The sequence below is a fragment of the Haemaphysalis longicornis genome, unplaced genomic scaffold (assembly GCF_048455015.1).
Source record: "Haemaphysalis longicornis isolate Haplotype H1 unplaced genomic scaffold, Haemaphysalis longicornis Haplotype H1 scaffold_4, whole genome shotgun sequence".
In the NCBI taxonomy this organism is placed as follows: Eukaryota; Metazoa; Arthropoda; class Arachnida; order Ixodida; family Ixodidae; genus Haemaphysalis; species Haemaphysalis longicornis.
The window spans coordinates 224,883,101-224,904,542 of record NW_027526361.1 but is presented as its reverse complement, the minus strand read 5'-3'; the positions used below and the strand labels follow the sequence as shown (position 1 = coordinate 224,904,542).

General features: G+C 49.7%; 1 protein-coding gene across 2 annotated transcripts in view; it reads left to right on the top strand.

Annotated features, from left to right (window-relative positions):
* The first annotated feature begins 17,443 nt into the window (after window positions 1-17,443).
* Window positions 17,444-21,442, top strand: part of LOC144179661 (protein Aster-A-like) — a 79,546-nt gene continuing 75,547 nt past the window's right edge. The window contains exon 1 of one of the 2 annotated variants that reach the window (XM_077708100.1): window positions 17,444-18,146. In XM_077708100.1, the coding sequence (XP_077564226.1) occupies window positions 18,019-18,146 (128 nt within the window). In that variant the 5' untranslated portion in view covers window positions 17,444-18,018. The remainder of the gene's footprint in view (window positions 18,147-21,442) is intronic. The other variant, XM_077708101.1, reaches the window with a different exon arrangement.

The following is a 21,442-nucleotide window of genomic DNA, read 5'->3' as shown; positions in this document are numbered from 1 at the left end:
TCTCGCTTGCAAGCACGTCGGCAACGGAAACACCAATAGGGAGGTTTGGAATCGCTTCCGACGCACGTCTACGCCGAAGGAGGCCACCACGTCACATATAAACACGTCATCGAGCGTGGCTTAGCGTGCATAATTGTTAACTTGTAAAGCTGTCTTTCCCTGTCCCATATTACCCTCTTGAGGCGCTCCGGGTGCTAAAAGGAAAATTTTCGGCGCACCTACAAATAAATATCGTTCTGTGTTCTGTATGCTAAGGTTATTCCCCTGCCGTGGCGTTCGTAGTCGACAAAATGCCTCCTCGGTGAATGGAAGCTTTGCGGCAAAGCTAGCTTTACAGTTTACGGAGACTCGTCCAATTTGCTGCCGCATAGGGGAATGATTTGCAGCAACGTCAGTACCGGAGCCTCCACGAGAAATTACAGCAGGCCAAACAACAGATCCGGCAGAACGCGTGGGCGCTGGTCGGAAAATTTGACACCCGCCTGAAATGCAGTCACACGGTTACGAAGGGAAGCCGTGCTGCTTTCTCAGAAAAATTGGAATTTGAAAGAAATTGAATATGGTTCGAAACCGGAACCACCGCCTTTCTACAGCAGTCGCTTTTACTAAGCGAACGAGGCGGCTGTATAGTTTTCCAAAACTCTAAGGGCACGTGCATGCTAGATCGCCATATCTAGGCAAACGTCCGAGGTCGGCAATTCCCCTGTTGTCGAAAGTGCACTCACGAATGGGCGACTTTGGCGTCCCCCTTATTTTACGGGAATATACGAGGATCAAACGGACCGCATATCTGACCCCTTCTCATTCAAAGCGTTCGTGGTGCAGCGGGCGCTGACGGCTTCCTCTTCGTTAAAAGCCTTCGTCTTCACTGCATACATATAGCCATTAAAGTTCCTAGCGGAGCCTTTGGAATGTGGTGGAGCTGGAAGGGATGATTATCACTTGGCGACGCACACACTCGTCGCTGCAGAATTGTGTGCTGATGTAAGGTTTCGGTCCCATGCATTCAGGGGTGCAACAGCTGCGCCAAAACCACGAAATTCGTTTAAATTGCGCGCCAAAATGCCCGTTTAGGTGCAAATTTCTCCGTTTCGTTAACTCTAGCGAAGAATAAAGGCTGCATTGGCAACTGGATTGGATAGGGCAATGTACAAACTTCATACATTATACCCCATGCAATCCAGTTGCGCAGACAGCCCTTCATACACAGTTCATAGTCACGGCCGCTGGATGAAAGGTGCGCTCTCCAGCGGCCGTGCCTCTGCCGGCTATGCCTCTTTTAGTTTACTGTACCTATGCCAAAACTAAGGTAAGGTCGCCCTTTAGTTTCGGCATAGGTACCCCTGTTGTTAAGCAAGGACAAAGGGCAAAGGCATGATACCGGGCAGTGCATTGGAAAATGCACCTTTAAGGGGAATTTTCACTGCCTGTAACTAGCATCCTTACGCCCTAGCAAAAACACAAGAAAACGTCCTTTTACAGGGGGTCGTTTTGTCCTTTATGACACCCTTTAAAGGGATGTTTTTCTTGTGCTGTTAGTTACAGACAGCGTTATCTACAGACAGTGAAAATTCACCTTAACATTTTGCAATGTGTACTGGAGCCGAATTCCCAGTTTTGTCCATTTCGTGTCCGTTTCAAGCTAGCCCCTATCGGCTTAATTAAGGCAGGGGATGAGGTATGACGCAGCACAAGCCTCGCAGTCACGATTGAAACGGGCGCTGAATTCACTATCATCGTACAGCTATAGCGTAACTGTCATAAAGGCGACTTTACATCTTCCATTGCTTGCTACCCGCCGGAAGCAGTCTCGAATTCTCCTCTTCCACAAAATATTCTATCACAATCCTTCTTTGCGTTCCCTTTGGATTGAACCTGCGCGATTCATATCATCTCGACGCGATCATTCACAAAAGGTCAACGTGTCTCGCTGCATGTAACACATCAGCGTATCAACAGTCCTTTTTTCCCAGAACCAGCGATGAGTGGAATCGTCTACCAGCCGCCCCAACGAGCATAGCCGACGCCATACTATTCAAAAATGCATTGTCAAACCTGGTTTAGTTGCTTCATGTATCATGCACTTCTCTATTTCTTATTTACTTTCTCTCTTGCTGTCGATTTTTTTTTAATGTTGCATCTGCTTCCTAGTATACCTTTCGTGTATATTTATTGTATCTTGCCGCTCCCCTCTGCAGTGTACTTTAATGTACCCTGAGGGTATTATCAATTAATAAATAAATAAATAAACATTTTTGAAACGGTCACAACTCAGGATTATTTCCCCGGAGAGATTCCATACCGTGTGGCTTAACGGGAAGCAGACATGGACATTTTATTCTGTTCCACCTTCGCATAAATGCGGCCTCTTGGCCGATAATGAAACCCGGACCCTATATCAGTAGCACCGTTTGAGTTTACGCGTGACCTCTTCGTCGGCGTGCCTTCGCGGAGGCACGGATCTGCCAGTGTATAAGTATCGACCGATAGCGCGTTCGCCCAGCCTGTCGTCTAATGGCTGTCGGTGCAGCTGCGACAATTATAAACGAGGACGGGTGCGGCGAACGCTGCGCTTTCAACGTGATGCGCGAGGAAGTGTCAGCCGTCAAGTCGGGAACCATCGATCACACCAGCGAAAGAACCGACAAACCACAGCGCTAGTTTCTTTCGCTAGTGTCCGTGTTTAAGTGCGCTACCTTCAAGATGTCCCATATGCATTACCAACTAGCCCAGTTGTCACTTCTTCACACCAGCTCGCCGTGTGTACAGGTGGCATCATAAGTAACTGGAACAAGAATTTGGGGATATCACAAAATATTTATCTTACTGGCTTTATGACAGCCATTACCGGTTTACGGGAAGCCTTTTCTATTAGGGAGGGCTCCTTTAAACGCACCCCAATGCATCCAGGCAGTTTCCGGAATAAATTACTATAAATTTACAAGACCGTGTTCCAATTAATTTTTACGGAACCTGTACACCGCACCTGCGGTGTGCGTGCCTTGCGGGTGATGTATTATAATGCTTCGCTATGTTGCGCGTGCGCGCACGCCCTGTTAGACAGCGACAGCTTGATGTGGGCGAGCTGGTTCGCGGTGTAAGTGAAAAGGGTTTAAAGTTTCGAAAACAAAAACTGCAATTTAACCACACACGACGTCACGAATTACGTTCTGGTCCCTTTTTCCAGGAATTGTGCGTGTACGAAGTCCCCATGACATTCTCCCAAGTTTACATCGGTCAGACAGGTCGCTGCTTTAATCACAGGGCGCGAGAACACAATCGGACTGAATAGGAAGCAGTACTAGAGGCTGCATGTCTGAACACTGTAAAAGGTGCCAATTGCCTTCCGACGGTAGAGCAGACGAGATTCCTGCGCAGAGCCGGCGATAAGCTGAAGCGAGAAATTGTCGAAGAGTACTTTATAAAAAACAAAAAAAAGCAAATGAGAAGGGCATCAGCGAACCGTCTATTGCGCTTTCAGAGAGAGAAACTGAATTTGCAGAAAAGGGACGAGAGCGTAATTGGTGTACTTAATGCCTGTTCTACGCGGCCGTTTCAAAGGCCTTCCGAAAGCCTTAGAATCAATTGTCTATTGAGTTCCACATTGCAAATACATAAGCGAATTTGTACGTGAGCGTTCAAGTGTATCAATCGCTGCTGCGTAGTACAGACATAAGATGTACAGGTTTCTTTTGCTTTATTTGACAATTCGAATAAAGCGATTCCGTTACATCGAGGGTTCATGCACATAAGAGAAGGCCTGGAATCCAAAATTGCGGCGCATTATATATTCTCAATTCCATGAGGGCATAGCGTCGTCACATATCTGCGTTGTGAAATCATTGTTAGGAACGAAAAATTCGGAGCATTTGCAAATTCGCTACGCGAAAAATCTTCCTTATACGCACCTAGAACGACCGCAAACCTGTTTCCACCGTACAATCAGAAGCACTGTATATAGAGCAGTTTTCTTTCGCCGTGATGTTGATCATTCGCTATGAGAATCAATTGATCATTCAAACCGCGGGGTTACTTCGCGTGCAACTGTTCTTTGCGGTTTACATGTAGAGTATTTACTGTATGTATGTATGTATGTATGTATGTATGTATGTATGTATGTATGTATGTATGTATGTATGTATGTATGTATGTAATGTATGTGTGTGTGTGTGCGCGTGCGTGCGTGTGTGTGTGTGCGTGAGCGTGTGTGCGTGCGTGCGTGCGTGCGTGCGCGCGCGCGCTTAGCTCTCGTGATAACGTGATTTCGAAGCTTCTTTTATGGCCCCGACTGCAGCGCCGGGAGAGCAAATTATCGCCGGGTTTAACGTAGTACTGCTTATAACAAAGTGCATGTTCCGTCCAGAGGACTTAGTTATAATGAGTGCTTGCTGCATGGATATTTGCTACAAAAGCAGGGCCACGTGGCATGTGTAACGCCGGCCTACTTTTTTCTAATAGCGCTTTCCATTGTGTGAACAGGAGCACTTCTAACTGCACCCAAAGTGCTCTCGCGAGTTCTGGCGTCTTCCAGTGGTCGGGCAGGAGCAGGGGCGTTGTGTTTCATTGGTCGATGAGGAGCACTTTTTTGGCGCCGAGAGCAGCCGAGAGCAGTTCTCGGTGCTCCGTCGCCAGCGGCGGAGTATCAGGGAACGCCAAGGAAGTCACATGACCTCTTTTGCGTCACTTCTGGTTTTATCCCCGGCTGGCGGAGGAAAAATGGCGGAATCCAGCAGCCGCCGTAGTCGCTCAGTGCGTACGGCAGCAGCTAAGCGCGGCCGTCTGGTCAAGGAATTGCTGCTACTTTTAGATGATGAAAGCACCACAGATTCAAGCGCAAGCTCATCATCGGACAGCAGCAGCAGCAGCGACGACGACGACGACGACGACGACGATTTGACATTGCATGCGTTTATGTTCGAGCACCTGTTCACCCCGCCGGAGCAGCGACCGAAGGTAGAGTCGTATCTGGAAAAGACGGCGGACGCTGTTATCGTTCGCAGCTAATTTTTGGGAGACACGATGGTGACCCCTTTATCATGAAAATGAACATCCGCTCGGCTTCTTCATTCGTCGCCATGCGGAAGGCTGACACAAAACCACCGGCACGTATCTGGCAAAACTGGCGAGGAATAACTGCGTGCGGACATCGCAAGCGCGCGAAATGCTCCGGGAAGCGAACGCGGGAAACGTTTGGTCACATGACTCTTGACATCTCGCCCTCCCCCTCTTTTCACTGCTCCCGGAGCAGCGCGAATGTTTCATTCGCGGAACGAAAGCACACGTCCCCGTTACTCCCGTATGCTGCTCTGGCTGCTCGCTCCACTTGCTCCTGTTCGCCCAATGGAATTCGCCATAACAGTGCGTCGTTCTGAGCCGTTCGCTACGCTGTCGAAGCAGAACACAGGGCAGGATCGAGCACGTCTTACGGGAAGACGCATTGCGAATTGCTATTAGCATTACTCCTTACTTTAGCCTTACTTTACTCTACGCTTTCCTCATCCAAACCCGGGTTGTGGTTGAGGAGAGGGAATTCTTATCATACGTTTCATCGCTGGCCGTTCTGCGAGGTGAGGCTAGCAAAAAAGCCGTCTCTTGGAACCATGGTGCACGTTCAACGAACGGATGACAACATCGACGGCAGAGTGTGGCAACTTCTCGGCGCTCACTGCATTCATGGAGCACCCGCGACCGGTACCGGCAGCCTCGCTTTCCCACGCCTACCGTTTCTAAATTAGAACGCCGTCGCGTATGCCTTCCGCACACCTTCGTGAAGGCACTTTGGCTGTCGGCACGCCCCGTGGAAATTTGCGACGGAGCGCTGGACAGGTGAAGTTTATATTATAAAATGAGATGTATTCCTGTGTAATTTTCACCCTACCAGCGTCCGTCACGACTAATCGTCATCGCCATCATCATGGCCCCATCGTCTGCTCACTGTGCTGCCACATGATGTCTGAAGAACAAGCGAAAGCGCAACAATAGTGTGTGCGTGCGTCGGTACACGTCCTTCTAAGTGGAATTGACACTGAATTTTTTGAACGTATACCGTTTGGCGCAAGCGTTCTGTATCTTAGTTCGGACGGCGCATTTTCAAAACCGTGTTGTTAGTTTGCCTTCAACCAACGAAAATTCGCACGCCTGATTTTTAAAGCGAAGCTTGCTAAGCCTCACGGCTGCCGTCCGTCGTTACGCCCAAAACGCACCGCAGGAAAGCCTATTTACGCAAGGGGCTTTCCACATAAGGCACATCAGCCGCCTCAAGAATAGAAGAAAGCGCTTCTTGTGACCGGATTCAAACCTAGGTCCCTCGCGTTTTGAGTCCGACGTCTATCCGATTGCGCCACTCCGACACGGTCGAAGTAGTTTGGATTTTGGACTTTGACTCATGTTGCACGGGAGAAAGCTTCGCGTTTTAACCGTCTTTCTCTTAAAGGCGCCATGAATACAAAATACAAGTTGGGTTTATTAGAAAGACTGCTTAGTCCCGATAACAATGATACCAATATCATCGCAATCTTCGAACAAATAACGGAGATATTAAAGAAAACGTGTGAAGCAGTCGCGACCCCCTATCCAATTTCCCGCAACTTTTCTATGACGTCACGGAACCTTAATTGTTTGCGTGATTGGCGGCCGCCTAACTGACCTGTCGCGACGACACATGAGTGGACGTCTGCAATGGGGCCTCCAGTTCGATTTGACCGCATCACTTGAATGCTAACGTGCAGTTAACGCACTGAAAATTGTTTTATCGTTAGCCCGTATGACGTCATTCTTGCTCATAACACGTCACTTTGGCGCAAAATTTGAAAGTTTTTAAATACTTCTTGCTTTTTTTTTGTTAAAAAAACATCTTTTGTGGCTGTAATGGAGCTGAGTGAGATACTGAATCATGGTTCTTTCAAATTAAGCGAAGTTGTATTTTCTTTTCATGGCTCCTTTAATAAAGGGGCTTCGATTCCCCCCTCCCCCTCTTTTTTTTTTTTTTTTGCCAACGCGTTTACGTCAATGCGGGTTAGTGTTGCCGCCAAAGCTGGGTACCAAACCAGCCCGGCACCGCGTTACGGCGCATGCTCAGTGAGAAGCTGGTCGCCTAGCTTTTACTGGGGAGATACTCTAGCCACTGTAGTGATACCGTGGGCTCTTATCGCGGTTGGATCATTCGCAACTGCTGATTCAATGTGAAAACTTATTACGTTCACTGCATCTCATGTGCTTTATTTTTTTTTTTTTCCACTCCCCGTAGCAAAACAATCCAGTGCGATGAACTGTACTGATTGCGAAGAAGCCCACGTACGTATACACACACAGCAAAAAGTTTAACAAGCCCGAAGCTGCATCGGGACTATCAGGCGCGCCGTAGTGGAGGTTTCCGGATTCACCTTGGAACACCCGAGGGGATCTTTTGCAACGTGCGCCTAAATCTCGACACACGGGTGCTTTCTACATCAGCCTCCATCTGAAGAGCAGCCACCGCGGCCGGGAATTGAACCCGCGTCCTTGGGCTCAGCAGCACGACGCCTTATAGCCACTGAGCCACAGCGTCGGGTCACACATCACTGACGTCACAGCGTCAGTGGCCTAAGAAGTTTGTTCTTTGAAGAAAAGGGGAGGAATCCTCTGCTCCCAACATTTCTCCGAAGCAATTTCAGCATCCACAGAACTTGGAGAACTTCTATCCGAGGTTCTTAATGAGAGCCCGCGGAGATCCGGCCGTGGAGAGCCGTTTCTATGGAGGCATTGCGGAAGAGGATGGCGACGGAGCGGATGACGGCCAGAAATAAATTTCCGCCCCCATCCCCCTCGCTGTTACCGAAGTCGGTCCCCGAGCGCATTGCCGCCTTCGTTGCGGGAGGTCAGTGAAGCGGCCGGGGGCGATAATGAAGCAGCAGTCTTGGAAAAGCGGCACCCCGGCTGCCAAGTCCTCCCGCGATGACGACCTTCGCTGGCACACGAGCCACGCGGACATTGCGTAGCGAAGATTGCTGTTCGGTTCGCTGTGCAAGTGAACTTTTGACGCACGGATAGGTGCTCTGTGCGGGGGCATCTCCTAAAGTTGATCGCATAGCCGCTGGCCTTGGCGGCCTTTTTACAGCGAAGATGTCTGTATACACAGCGGACTCCGGTTAAGACGAACGAAACTTTTCCTCTCTTGTAACGTCCACGGTGCAAAAAAAAAAAAAAACCGGCTTAAGGCGAATTTCTTACAATGCGAGCAAATTTTCAAGGTCACTTCGATTTCGTCTTGGCGGGATTCTAAACACGCCGCGGGCAGTCGATGTCCGTCCGTCTATGCGTCGCGTCTACGCGATAAACCCCCAATTTCTCGCGAATTTTTTTGTAGCTCGCAACCTAACGTAGGTAACTTGAAAAAATACTGTAATTCGTCGCTAAGACGACTCTGTCATCACGCCGAGTTTCCTGTACTTTTCATTGTTAGTTCATGGTGGAGTAGCAAACGTTGCAGAGTTCCCGTATGCTGTCAGTACATGCGTGTCTGTCGGAGGAGGAGTATAATTACAGAAAACGGCCGTAACTTTGATCCCGAAACAAAGAACAGTGTCCCTAAATAACACTATCCCGAGACAGGTAACACGACAATTAGCTGCTAAGACGACTCAAACATTATGCCGTGTTTCATTCTGTCGTCGTAATTACGTAAGTTGTAAATATCGTGTAACTCCCGTCTGTTGGCAACACAGGGGCTTCTACGGGAGGGAAACGGACATGCCCCGTGTTTGTCTCCTAGAATACGACTCTATAGTTCAACGAAGTAACTCCCTCGGATAATTAATTAGGAAGTGTGTTCAATCTTAAATTACAAACAGACGGGTTTTGCTCCGTGCGTAGATGCGTCGATCGATGTAAAACACGCCACAGCTTCCGTCCTTCTTTAGAGAGTGAAAGGTCTGATTAATTGCTTGCTGCCAAAGTTGCGCTCCTTTTACAGTTGAATAACGTGCCTTCGAGAAAGAAAAAAAAAAAAAGGAGCGTCCGTTTTTTCGCGCGATCACAGCATCCCCATAGCAGTCGTAGTAATCATCGCGAGCCGCTCCTCGCCATGCGAGCAGCCCAAGCTCGATCGACATTGGGACGCTGATTTAGGCTAGCTAATCCATACTATCTGAATTGAAAGCAGCGCTAATAGACAGCGCCGCGTGATGTCGTCCCTAGCTCGTCCCGTCTATTAGCGCTGTTTTGAATTCGATCGGTATCACGATGCCGCGCTCGTCGTCACTGGTACGTCATCAAGTTGGTTGGCAGCGGTTCTATTGTGGTCGACGAGTATGCCGCCTGAGCGGCGGGATTTGAGGAGCGACATAATTAGAGTGTTGTCGTCAACAAGGTGTGTCATCCGCGCACCTCATTAACGTGAGGGGGCGTGCGAGGCCTGTCCTCTTTGCAGGGGACGAGTCTCTTATAGCGTTGGAAACTCCGCCGCCTAATTGGAAGTGCGTAGCGGCTCTGAAGTGAGTTTGGAGGAAACCACTACGTTGATTACAAACAGGATCCCGGTAAACATAACTCCGGAAATAGGAGAATATTCCGCAATACCAGAGAGTTTTAGCGCTCCGTATGTTCCGTGTTGCACGTGGTTACCGCGTTGACCGGGACCCGTCTGGGCACTTGCGCATTAGTCGAGGTAGGGGGAATTGGTTCCGTGGGCCCACCGTCGCCATGCCCCTGCATTCGTCACGATGGAGTGCGCCTCCTCGCCCTTCCGCGCGCGCAGGCGCAGTCGGGTCCCGGTCAACACGGTAACTACTTCAACAAGGTGGAAATTTGGGCTGGTTGGTACATTTTTTGATGAGCGAAAAAACAGCGCGAAGAACGGGACAAGGAAGGACAAACGGACGAAGCGCTGCGTCCGGTGTAGCAGCGCTTCGTCCGTTTGTCCTTCCTTGTCCCGTTCTTCGCGCTGTTTTTTCGCTCATCAAAAAAACGGTAACTACGTACACGACGGAACAGACGGACTGCTAAAACTCTCCGATATGACAGCGAGGCCGCCCGTTGAGGAGCCATGGCGAGCAGTGCGGGTATACAATAAACGGGGAGACGAGACGAACTGGTCATAATAAACGCAAGGGCAGTGGTGTGACTTGCCTCATCTGTTTGGAATAGTAATAACCGACCCTGGAATGGAATAGGCGTTCCTGCCGAAGGCTAACGTTTTTCTTTGTTCGTATTAGGTTTCGAACTGCGGCGCATTTCACTTTACTGGAATGCTAGCCAATGACGACGTGCCGTAACCAGTATTGATTGATTTATTGTTAACGCTCCGAAAGTACACCTGGGCCATGAGGCGCGCCGTAGTGGAGGGCTCCGGATTAATTTTGAACACCTAGGGATGTTTGACGTGCGCCTAAATATCGACACGCGGACGTTTTCTCTCTCTCTCTCTCTCTCTCTCTCTCTCTCTCTCTCTCTCTCTCTCTCTCTCTCTCTCTCTCTCTCTCTCTCTCTCTCTCTCTCTCTCTCTCTCTCTCTCTCTCTCTCTCTTCGATTACATCAGAAAAGGAGCCACCGTGGCCGAAATCGAACCCGCGTCCTTGGGCTCAGCAGTGCAACACCTTTCACTGAGCCACCGCGGCGGGTGTGTCGCACCAAAGCTATACGCTACAACCCAATTCACTTTATTCGTTGAGGAGGGACTTTAGTTAGTATGTGGTCCGACAAAAGATCCTTCCGTCGAGTGGCCCTTATCTGTGCTGGCCGAAGTTTTTCTTCTCGGAGAAATTTAAACACTTGCACTGCGAGGGTCTCGTCACGGAATCCCGTTCGCACGGGAAAAGGTAGAACACGCCTTCGACGTGGCCGTCCAGAGAGGCACATGTTACCGACGACGAACACCCGCGGAGAGTTTGAAGCATGCCCATTCCAAAACAAGCGGCCGAAGAAGGTTCACAGAACAGTTGGCAGGGGATAATCAGCGAGTTGGAGCAATGGCCTTTGCTAGAGGAGTCTTCAGGAGGAACTCACCAGAGCGGGGCGCATACACGGCGGTTTGGCAAACGGAACTTGGTCTTGGTGGATTCAAGTGGCCCGACCATGTTTTTCAGATTGGCGCGTCGCGTTTTAAACAGATCCTGCAACAATTTTTCGAACTATATTTTTCAAAATCCTAAATGCTTGCAGAACGTACTCACACATCCAGTCCTAGAGGAGGCGGTCGCAACTACCTCAGCCGAAAAACTCCTGCTCAACGCCCGTCAGATAATTTTGAACCTTGCTGAAAGGATTTTTCTCTCTTTTCCGATCTTGGCGTTCTTTGAGCGCTCGAATGATGTCATTAGATCGGTGTAGCGGCTCCTTGGCCGGCTTTCCTTCGGTTGCTCAATGAAAAATCCCGGGCCATCTCCCCTAACGTAAAATCTAGGGGCGACACATGCAGTGTATAAGTGTATTCTTGGCGCCTTGGCGTTTTTTGCCAACGGAGGTGAAACCGTTGGGGGGTAAAGGTATACAAATTTGCTGTAGAAGTCCCTTGGATTTGAAGCACGAAGCGCTCCAACGCGAGGCGTAAACGAGTTTCCCTGTGTTTTAGTACCGTGACTACATGACACGACGATTACGACTACGACCGGACACGCCAACAGGCTCGTAGATTCTTCGCCCATAAAAATCGCCACACATTGAAAGCAAAACACAAACGGCAGGCAGACGAGCAAATCACGCAAATCAGACGAGCAAATCTATCCAGAGATTGTTAGAACGTGGCGCTCGATTCAATGGACATTTTCCTGGACCCTTATCTGCGCATGCGCCTGCAGGCGCCGCCATTATTTTTGGTGGCTCGCTCTTATCGAAGTCGTCGCTCTGACTGACGGTTGCTGTGGGCACGCCGGGCCGAATTTCAGACAGGTCCTGGTTAGTATTCGGTGGCTGCTTCCAAAGCGCCAAGTCATTGGACGCATTAAGAAACGTACCAAACTCAACAGCTACTCCAAAGAACGAACTTTGCGCGTGAAGTTAAGAAGTTTCAGTTGTAGTTACTTTGCGCCATTGTTTTAAATGCAGAGCATTTCTTTAACTCACGATGTCACCCGGCGTTGGCGTGCCTCGGCGTCCGCAACAGCCGTTCCAGGTGCGCCCTCTCCCCCACTCCTCCTCTCCCGCATCACGCTACCCTCCTCGCTCTCAACAACAGGTCCGCACCCCTCCCCCTACACTATATAAAAAATAATACTTACCGGCGCCTGGTTTCGATCCCACGACCCTGCGGGCGGAACGCAAGGTACATGGTGCTCTACCCACTGCGCCACAAAACTGACACAGAATGGAAGGTTACGAACGCGCCTTATATCCTTGACTCATTCAAACTACATCAAGAAGCTGCTGATACAACGCATTCACTACCTGCGGGCGGAACGCAAGGTACATGGTGCTCTACCCACTGCGCCACAAAGCCGACACAGAATGGAAGGCTACGAACGCGCCTTATATCCTTGACTCATTCAAACTACGTCAAGAAGCTGCTGATACAACGCATTCACTACCACCAACTCCCCAAACACTAAACGTTAACGCAATACACTCACCCCTTATGCGACGCATTTACTCGAGTCCCCCTCGCGGGGAGATGGGCCCTTTTTTCGCCCCCCCCCCCTACCCTTATGTAATACCCCACAAGGGACCTTTAAAGGGGCCATGCAGACAAAATACAAGCTTGTTTTGTTCCAAAGATTTGGTGTTTTATGGTGCCCCAGCTGCTTGTCCGTCACCAAACGATATTGAGAAATTATTCAATCTAAGTTAAAATTTTCATTCTTCCTGCCAAATCGTGTGTTTCGTGACGTCTGCCATGGCGTCACCAGGACGGGTCTTCAAGCGAACTTCAATAGCACAGAGCGCCGCAAAGGCCATAGTGGTTAGCGTGCAGGCGTGTGCCTGGCACAACTGGGTGGTGGGGAGGGGCGTGTACACGCGTCGTCAGCGCGTCCTTTTCTCTGCTGTCTTTCGCACACAACGCATGCCCTGCTCCGCTATCCGTGTCTCTCTCTCTTTTGCTCCGCAAACGTGAAGCGCGGCTGCGTCCCCATTTTTCGCCTTATCAGAAAGGGCGGATGTATTAGCGATGCGCTTCTTCAGATGCACACCCCATTGTTCCTACTTCGAAACAAGCGCATCGAGAAGTGTTTGTGTTACTGTTAAACACGTGTCTCGGAATTCATGTCATTTAAATGTGTTCTCATGTTATTGGCGTTCTCTGTGCCACGTCGATCCATCTCCCGTGGGTGGCGGGGCATATACGGGTGCGTGTTTATGTTAGCGCTGTCTTGCGGAGCTTTTCTAAGTGTTCTTTTCGTTGGTTTTTTGATATCTTTCTGCTCTGCAATATTCTGCGCCATGTGTATTTTCTTCGGTTTGCGTCTGGCCACCTTGAACCACGTGACCACGTAATGGAAGAAAAAACTAGTCGTCATTGCATAAAATAAAACTAAAACACCAGCCAGTGGCAGTGGCTAATTCAAACGCCATCCATCCGTTCTACTCACGTGCTTGCTGAACTATACAACCGGTAATTCTATACATTTCGTTCCTGCCCCAAATTTTTGCAGGCAGGTTGGGCGGGGGGGTGGGGGGGGGTGCGGTCACTTATTCTAGCGGCATAATAAATACAACAAAATAACGAACTACCAGGGACAGAAACTAACGTCGTTCAAAGCGCGGACTTCTTGCACCAGAGTTCGGACCGTGAAAAAAATTAGCAGTGGCTTAGCTCGACTATGCCAGGATATACGCAGCGTGAGCTAAGGTTCAGCTGGTTATTCTTAGCTATCCTGGTTGTATAGGATTAGCTGATTATCATGCTTACTGCTGAAACGATTTCCAATCCAATCCGATTCCATCCAGTCCAATCCAATCCAGCCCGGTCCAGTCCAGTCCAGCCCGGTCACTGCTCGTCGCACATGCGCAGCACGTCTCTCCAGGAGCCGCGCGAAACGGCTATCAAGCGGCTCCGGTGCAGCGTCAGACTTGGCATCTGCGCAACGGAGGAGCACAGATGGGAACGCGCCGGCGCCAGTGCGTCTGCCGCGGCTATGACATAGCTCCTCTGGAATGCGCAGACCGGCGCATGTGAAGACCCAATTCTCTCCACACCCGTACTCCAACCGGATTGGTTCAATCCAATTTAATACAATCCAAATTCAAGCCAATCCAAATCCAATCCAATATAATTCAGTCCAATCCAATCCAACGCTCCTCGCGCTTGCGAAGCAGGGCCCTTCAAGGTCCACGCGAAACGGATCAACCTCCTCCAGTGTATAGCTTACTCTACGAAACTTAAAATAAAGCGTAATATCGAATAAAGCGATTTCGTTGTAACGAACGTTTACGGTACTGCGATTTCTTTTTTCTGCCACAAGCGCTAAGCTGACGCGAGTTCGCCGTTTACCGCTGGGAGCCTTTTTTTACAGTGCCCCAGCAGAAAACAACCAGGAACTATAGAACAACCGCGATATCGTAGTGAGATTATGTAGAAAGCGCCCACTGCCTCCTGAAGGGTTTTAGTTCTTTGTCCACACTCCTCTTTTCCGTCATTGGCCGCACCTTCACACGCGTGCACATGCACCCAGATTGAATCCTGTGGGCGCCGCCACCTTCCCCGCTACTGTTTCTGATCATGACGGAAGGCAGTGCGCGCCCGTTCCGCTGATGATGATTATGACGATTGCATTTGGTTTCCCCTTTGTAGCGGGTGATGACGTGTCATCTTAGCAAAGAGGACTAATATACCCATGTTTTATACTCAATTGGTTTAATACTATAGCGCTGCTTAGGGCAGGCACAAACAACTTATTAGGCAGAAAAAAAAAACTTTTTTTCCTGTTACAGCTGGTAACTGTCCCAGGCAATATCCCCCTGCCTGTTTTTCGTCCACCAGCATTCTAATCTTCTTTTCGTCGCCTCGACACCCTTGAAGTTAACTTCTTCTGTGCTACCCCTAAATCCCAGGGCTTCTGGAAACTGAATATTTCCCTCATGTAGATTTGGATGGATACCCTCGCATTCTAACACTATGTGCCGCATAGTTTCTGTTTCTTTTCCGCAGACCACGCGTACCCCATAATTTTATGAATACTTCTTCACAAAGCTCTTGGGTCGCAAGCAACTTGCCTCTATCCCCAAAAAGCAAAGCACTGCACTGGGAATTGTAGAAATTTGCCTTTCTGGTGTCCAATTTCTCAGCCCTGTACATCAATAAAGACGTTTTAGCTTCCATTTATTTCTCTCCATTTATTCGTTTCTATCTGCCTTGCCTCTTTTTTGGTTACCGTGGCTGTCTTGGATTCTCCACTGTTATTTCCGTATTTCATCCTTAACCTTCTAGTCTTTCTTAACAACTGCGTGTCCACGCTTTTCAAGTACGGGTACCTAAAAACCTTAGCTGCCCACCTACGTTGATCCATTGCTCTCAACCTCCTGTCAAAACGCATCTTACTCTGCGCTTCTCGAACTTCAAACGACGCTCAGCGCATATCCCCCTGCACTGTTTCGTTAGTTCTTTTTCGAGGCGCTCCTAGGGCCAAACGGCCTACCGTTCTCTGGTTAACTTCAAAGCCCCCTTAACCCCCCCCCTGCCCCCCCCCCCCCCCCCCCGTCTAGACAACATCACTCAATATCAAACCTGGATTATTAACTGCACAGTCGAATCTCGTTATAACGAACACTATGTAGCGAATTATCGGCTATAGCGAACTAAATTGGTCGCGTTTTATTTCACTGACACTTATTGTTTATATAACGAAACGAAAACCGCCAGAGCCGCGCGCGATATCGGCTATAACGAAAAAATATTTTGTTCAGCGAGGCTAGTTTTAGAAAGCAAAATATAAAATATAGAAGATAACAATTTGTAAAACTACGAAAGTAGAAAAGGCTCTTTCGTGCGTGGACACTGCGGAAAACTTGATCCAGCAGTGCTGTGAATAGCCGCAGGCGAACATCACATCCTTCTTCAAATAAATTAGAACGCAGGCCTGTTTTGCCAAACGTACTTTGTTCTGTTGTAATTTCGCGTTGCCAATATATCGGTCCATTTGGTTTGAAATGCCAAAAGGCGACAGCTAAGGATTACCTCGTGTAAAGCTAAATCGGCTAAATTTTTGCGTGAGCCAGACTGTCGATTTGTTAGAGCCGATTTTTACTGTTACAACAAATATCGGATGTAACGAACTAATTTACTGCACCGATGCTACTTTGTTGTAACTAGGTAGGTTCGACTGTGCTACTAATTATTGGTTTTACACGGCGTAGCGGTCAGGACCCCCAGGTGCTTCGGTCCAGCGCTGTTTGGTAATTAAATAAGGTGCAATGCATTGTTGGTGCGCGTAAACTGTTACAGATGTTTATCACGACATTGTATAGTGGACGGATTCGTTGTTTCTGGCAACATCTGCAGGAAAGACGAATAACAAGCGTAGTAGCACCGCGTCATTTTCACTTCGTTTTTTTTTTTTCTGATATCTTTAAGTGCCCTTTAAGTGATTTTGGCGAGTTGCTTATGGAAATGTTTTATTATCGTTATTGAAAATGCTGCTTTCTTTGTGAGAGTGCGTAGACCTTGTTGACGAAACACGTTCGGCTCGGCTCTGTGGGGCTCGCGTAAACGGCAAGTAAATGCATGGTGACAACAATTTCTCTCAAATTTTATTTCTTGAGCAATAGATGGGGCGCGTCGGCAAAATTTTCGCGTCTGTCCGTGTCGTTCCGCAACAGAAGAGCGAGCGACAGAATCCACAGACCTCTGGAATAGAGAGAGCGCGTGGAGAGAGCTGCCTTCGAGAGAAGAGAGAGCGACGTTGCCAGGGAGACGTCAGTCGAAGCGCGGCTATAGTCACTGACTCCATCCACCGCTTGCACGTGTTGTAGAAACGAGTATGCTGCCAGGTAGCAAGAGGAAAAGAATGGAAATTACGGCGATGAACTGCCCATACCGGTAGACAACAAAGGGAGCGACAGGCTGCCAGCATTTCTGCTAAAGAGAGCTAACGCGGCCACTGAGAGCGTTAGAGAGCAAACCACGGCTAGCACGGTGTACGAGCGATGTGTGAGAAACGCCGCGTTGCGCACACTTCTGCGGCCGGGAATAGGCGTGCGCATCGGTTCCACTTTTGAAGTTCCCGCTGGTGAGGAATAAACTGTTCAGGCATACTTAAAGACCGACCGACGGATCTTCAATTTATCTTATTAGCCGTTAACGCGGAATCAAAAAGCAAAGCTGGAAGTAGCTGAATTGGAGAGGCTACGGGATTGTTCGGAAGAGAGGGTAGGGTATAGGCGCGACCGAAAGGGAACCGCGACGTCGCCATCGGTCCCGCCCAGTTTCATCGCCGCTGTTCCGCGCCGCGCCCCGCGACGTCTACCAACCCGAGCGCACCTCATTCGCGCCTTTCGGGAAGCGGCGTAAGACCGGGAGCAGCAGTATCCGGGAAGGCCGTCGCCGCGTATTCACTTACGGCGGCGTCGCCTACTACCGCGTTCGCGGCAGCGGCGAGCCCCCTTTGCCGGCGTCGGTGAACTTCCGTCGTCTCGGCGGGTAATTGCCGCCGGCCAGCCCCGCCGGCGCGTCGCCCGCGACGCCGTCGTCGATATCGCCGTCTCGCCTTTTGTCTTCAGCGCTCCGCGCTAACGCCGAGAGAGACGCGCGCGCCCAACGTCGCGTGCGCTGCCCTCCTAAAGACGCGCACCAGAGGTAGCCTCCTCTTTACAGGCAGGGCCCCTGTTTCGGACCTTGAACAAAAAGACATCTGGTCTCCCGCCGCGCAGCCGCGTGAGACAATAGGGCCCTTTTGTTTCTTCTCGTCTAGCTCATTGGCTATTTCGAACCCTTCTTCTATACCTCCGCTGCTTAGCTACCGGCCGGGGCTTTCCCTCGCAGGCTTACGCGGCACTTTTCTTTTGTCGTTGTTTGTAATCGGCGGTGCCCGGCCTGTCCAAGTGTGAGTGCGGTCGCTGTTGTTCAAACTGTGTGCGCTGCGCGCGCAACGCAAGCGGCGCTGAGCGGCCGCCGGGATGACCGAGCTCGAACAGCGCTCGGAGTGGCTCGATGTCGAGGCCCCCATCCCCAGGGGGCCGGTTGCCGCTGGCATGGCATTGCGCATCATCGAGGTCTTCAAAGAGGGTGCAGCCATAGCCGTACGGTGAGCGCCTTTCTCCTTCTCTACGCTTTGAATTTCCCGCGTCTTTCCGGACTGAGGTCACGCTCACGCGCAGAAGCGGAGCCATCCGCAGTTGAGCGTAATGGCCCTCAGTGCACATTTAACTCGACGGTTGTGCTGCTGGTAGAAAGAGTTTGCCGTCCGAGCGGTTAATGGGGACCTGGTAGGTTCAGGTCAAAGAGCTTTCACGTGCTTTCCTTGTGGCGGGAGTGGGCTGGTTCGTTGGGTGGCGTCCACGCAGATGCTTTCTTACGCAAATGTCGGCATTTATTCGTAGAGGGATAGTTCGATCGGGTTGGATTCCGCACTAAGAACATGTAATGCGGCCGCCGTCGTATAGCCCTATTGCAGATTCGGCGTGTTTAAAACGCGAATGGGAGATTAGTCGAACAGACAACCAATTTCATCTTCTTAAAAAAAAAAATCTTTATAAAAGTTGGTACGCATCTTCTCCGGCGTTTCGGCCGTTTCGGCTGCATCCTGCCCCGGAGGTTGTGCATGGGTGGCTCGAAGGAATGTCCTAAAGCTCAGTCTAAAACAAAACCAAGAATGATTGCTTGTAACAAGCGCAGTGCAGTACCACGCCTCTTTTGCGCGGTGAAAGGGTTGCGACTCCTTGGTTGTCCTTTAATTGCCGAGTACCTTGGCCGCGAAAACTTGCCTTTTTTGTGTGTGTTCAGGTGACATGTCTTACAGTATGGGCCGTGCTTGTGAACGCGGGCGTGCATGACAGCAAGTGCTGCCGGAGTGTATACCCTGCGTGCAGCCTTTCGACGCAGAAAGAAGGAAAAACCCCGCGCATGTGCGCATTGCATGCGGTTATCGCGCGCATTGCAGACACTAGCCTCTCGCGTGCAGACATCACGCGTGCGCGCCGTTATCCGCGTTTGCGCTGATATCTCGTGCCGCTAAGCTCGCGTTTGACGACCCGGTACAGCGCGGGTATAGCTTTCAGTTGTGAAGTGTTGCGGTCGCGCAGTCACCTATAGAGATGACTGCGCGACCGGTGTGTATGTATATTTATATAAGTATGAACGAAGAGGCACCATGCGTAGAGTTTTTTAGTAAGTATACCAGAGAGGAAACTGCGCCTGGTAAGGCATGTCGTCGTGCGGGTTTATGGGAAGACCCCCGCTTCTGGCTTGGGCTTGGCACTGTGACAATTGGATCCTTAAGCGGGTTTTGGGATTTGCTTTCTTCGCTATGCGTTAACACGCCTACGAGCTACGAGGAAGCCGAAATCGTCCCTGTTCTGTGGTAGCCGTGTTGGGTGAAACAGCAGGCAGTGCGTGATCGCACCTGACGTTGGTCGTGCCGTAGTCGAAGGACGTGTATGACTGAGCGGGTAATATGCCGCCGCGAAATTTGTAGCTACCCGCCGCCGCGGTGGCTCAGTGGCTACGGCGTTTCACTGCTGAGCACGAGGTCCCGGGTTCGATTCCTGGCATCGGCGGCCGCTTTTCTGATGGAGGCGAAAAGCAAAAACGCCCGTGTGTACGAGATTTCGGCGCACGTTAAAGATCCGCAGGTGCTCAGAATTAATCCGGAGCCGTCCACTACGGCGCGCCTCGTCGACTGCGTTGCGTCGGCGCGTTAATTCCCTACAATCAAACAAATCAAATTTGTACCTGACGAAAAAAAAGAAACCAAAACGTACTTCGATGACAGATTCGGGCGCCTATATCCGTCCTATCTTGTCATCGTCCACGACTGTTTAACGCGACGTTTTCTTTTTCCTTCAAGTATAAACAAACTCGCTCAGCAGCAAGTTTTGTTCAACTGTAGCTGATGGTCGGTGCACCGGTTCAACCCGAAGGCGACGTTTTCATAGGCATGCTCAAAAAACTTTACAAACTCTTCAAAAAACTTACGATTATTTAAAATAATGATAAAATTAATAAAATAAGTCTATAGTGAGTTTCCCTCCAAAATGTTAAGTGTTCGTAACTACCACCTTGACCGCGCAGAATAGCAGGCACAACCGTTCCGGCAAAAATACGCTTTACTTGTTTTTTTTTTTTTTTTTGGAACAGCCTGTTTTATTTTCAACTTACCTAATTTTCTGACATTTTGTTTAAATTTGCGGTCACTATAACGCTTCAACCCAAGCCTATGATGAAACTAAGGCGAGCGCATGATGTAATGTCGGTCCATCACGACACTGACGGCCTTGATGTGAGCCGCATAGACGCTATCGCCAGATTCCTGTCTAGTGTATATTGTAAGAAACTCTATGGCGTCATGCGCTTTGACAGACGCGCTTTCCGGTGACGATACGGTGACGAATTGAAACAGAGTTTCGCAAATGCGCTTCCGTTTTGCCGACTTACATTGGAAGGTGTGTCGACGATGTCTGCCGTGTGGTGCAAGCGCACGGTGCGGAAGTATATCGCTTCCTCTCTTCGAAAAGTTCCTGTGGGCACGCTGTGTGCTCAACGGAAAATTTTCAAGAGATCTCCTGGAGCAGGAGATGTCGTATGGAAGTGCGGGTCGCGAATCGAGTGAAATTCTGTCCATTTCTTCGCAAAAACGAAACATTCTGCCTGAACTAATTGTTCCTGCGTTGCCGCTGCCTCGTGGGAGATGTGATTCGAAGCTGTCGTTTTTACGATGTAAGGAATGTTTAAAGGGAGCGTCTCTTTTCTCACTGGTGCCGTGAGAATTACCGTGGGAAATTTCTCACGGCTGTCTTCACTTTTGTGGATGCCTAACCTAACCTAACGTAACGTAAATTAAACCCAACCCAACCCGGCGGAAGTCCTGTACGTGGATCGCGCGATAATTGTAGGAGTAACATCACTGTAAACCATGCGCCACCAATAGCCCAATGAGCCAAAACTCGTCAAATTCTGACAACCGCAAGAAAAAGAAAAGAAAAGCGGCACCACTTCGAATTCGAACCGAAGTCTTCTCGCCTTATCGTTTAGGCTACCACGGCAGCAGACGGCATGGGTGTGTTTTAGCATAATATTTCACCCAACGATGTTCCAGCCGGCGTGTTTAGCCAATCACCGGCGTCTACCGCGGGAATTTCGGTGACGTAATGGACCCAACTGATTGATTGCTAATGCACCCCCTTTGTGACGGGGTAATGACGTGTCATCTTACCAAAGGATTCCAGCGCTGCTCATAGGGCAGGCTCAAAATACTTTTTTCCTGTTGCAGGTGGTAGCCGACCTAGGCGATGTTCCCCCCTCTGCTTTTCGCCCACTAACATTCTAATCTTTTTTGTATTCTCCTCGACAGCCTTGAAGTTAACTCCCTCTGTGCTACCCTTA